The sequence below is a fragment of the Callorhinus ursinus genome, unplaced genomic scaffold (genome assembly GCF_003265705.2).
Source record: "Callorhinus ursinus isolate GAN/ISIS: 27379988/994484 unplaced genomic scaffold, GSC_fseal_2.0 scaffold2, whole genome shotgun sequence".
NCBI classification, from domain to species: Eukaryota; Metazoa; Chordata; class Mammalia; order Carnivora; family Otariidae; genus Callorhinus; species Callorhinus ursinus.
The window spans coordinates 101199220-101200878 of NW_027397064.1; the positions used below are offsets into that span (position 1 = coordinate 101199220).

The window sequence follows — 1659 nt, forward strand, 5'->3', positions numbered from 1 at the left end:
TGAAATTGTTGAAGGAATAGAAACGGTATGTGAAGTTTCTGGCATGTAATTTCTATTTGATATATGTCAGCTATTATTATCATAGGGAATTCCAGCATAAATAAAAGTCCTCCAGGGGTGCCTGTCTGCCTCAGTCCAAAGAGCATGAGACTCTTGATCTCAGGGTTGTGAGTTCGAGCCCCTTGTTAGGCATAGAGATTACTTTAAAAAGAATGAATGAATGAATAAATAAATAAATAAATAATAAAAGTCCTCCAATGTAAATATTTTAGACACCATGAGAAGTGCGTGTATGTGTGTGTGTAGATGGATGATTATATTTCCCAGTTAAAAGGGTACCTGAAGTACATTTTGTATACAACTACTAAATTCACATAGGCCATATTCCTGAGTTATTATTACCCCACCACCAACAACCCCCAAGTTATATTGTCCTTGTTTTTTCCACATTCCATATTTTTTTTTGATACATTATCTTCTTTTATTCAAATACCAGTCTGATCACACATGGTCCAAGAACACTCAAATAATAAGCCACATATAAACAGATGTTAAAGATTGGTCTTCAAACATTATAGCCAATGAGGCCACGCTTGCCTATGATCTCGCCGACATAAAACCACATCCACACCTCGGTGGCCACCAAACCATTCAGCAGAGCTTCCTTAACTGTGAGCTGTTTGAAGCTACCAGTTTGAGCACTCTTGACTATTTTTTTCAGGCTCTGAATAGCTGTAGGGATCTCAGCAGGGGTTGGAGGAACCAGCTCAACCTTGGCATAGTGCCAAAATGTGGCCAGTCGAGGCTTTGAGTAAGTCACAGCAGCGTTCACCAGCGCCGGGGCCTTCTCCGCGAGGTTACGGACAAACTGGGCCATAGTTCTAAGCTGGAAGGTCCGTCGCCCCGGACGGCCGCTGAATGTCCCACATTCCATATTTAAGATGCTTAAAATTTCTTATGCCAAAGGAACATTCTTATCTCAAGGCCAAGCACAGAGACACAGGTGCATGTTAAAAGGACTTCAAGCTGAGGGTAAACTCTAATGGAGTATAGTTCTCAGCTAATCATGGATTAAAGGGTGAGGGGGCAGGATTATCATAAAAATAAGACTTCTTTTGGTTATGATCAAGGTAATACCACTTTTTCCATTCACTTTTCTTAGGTGAGCTGTAAGGTTCCTGGGTATTATCATTCTGACGAAACAGTTAATCTAGGTTTAAATGCCCATGGTACCTGGAGTCTATGTCATTTGGTCTTAAGAGTGAATAATTCAGGCACCTCCACAAGTCCAGGGATGGCAAATAGGTTTTATCCCACATGCCAATTCCCATTGATTTGGAATGGCTGCCTGGAGACAGATCCTAATCCAGGCCTAACTGGGGAAAAAAAAAAAAAAAAGAGCGGTAATTGATTAGCCATGTCTACAATGGACAAAAAAGTGGGTGAGTACTGAGTGTGCTAGGTATTTGCAATCCCTGCATACACCAGAGCAGGGCTTGGCAAACCTAAAATGGTAAACATTTTAGGTTTGTAAGGTAAGTACAATCTCTGTCACATATTCTTCTACCTCCTCCTTCTCTTTTTCTTCTTCTTCTTTTTTTAAACATTCATTTTACTTACTTTTTTAAAGATTTATTTACTTATTTGGGAGAGAGAGAG

At 40.1% G+C, this 1659-nt stretch overlaps 1 protein-coding gene across 1 annotated transcript; it reads right to left on the reverse strand.

Annotated features, from left to right (window-relative positions):
• Positions 1-456: 456 nt before the first annotated feature.
• LOC112811201 (ATP synthase F(0) complex subunit g, mitochondrial) lies at positions 457-919 on the reverse strand. The gene has a single exon (XM_025855180.2). It carries the CDS (start codon positions 875-877, stop codon positions 566-568), a length of 312 nt encoding a protein of 103 aa, XP_025710965.1. The 5' UTR covers positions 878-919; the 3' UTR covers positions 457-565.
• Between the last annotated feature and the right edge of the window lie 740 nt (positions 920-1659).

Coding starts and splice junctions, on each gene's coding strand:
- LOC112811201 (XM_025855180.2), bottom strand. CDS start 877: ATGGCCCAGTTTGTCCGTAACCTCGCGGAGAAGGCCCCGGCGCTGGTG.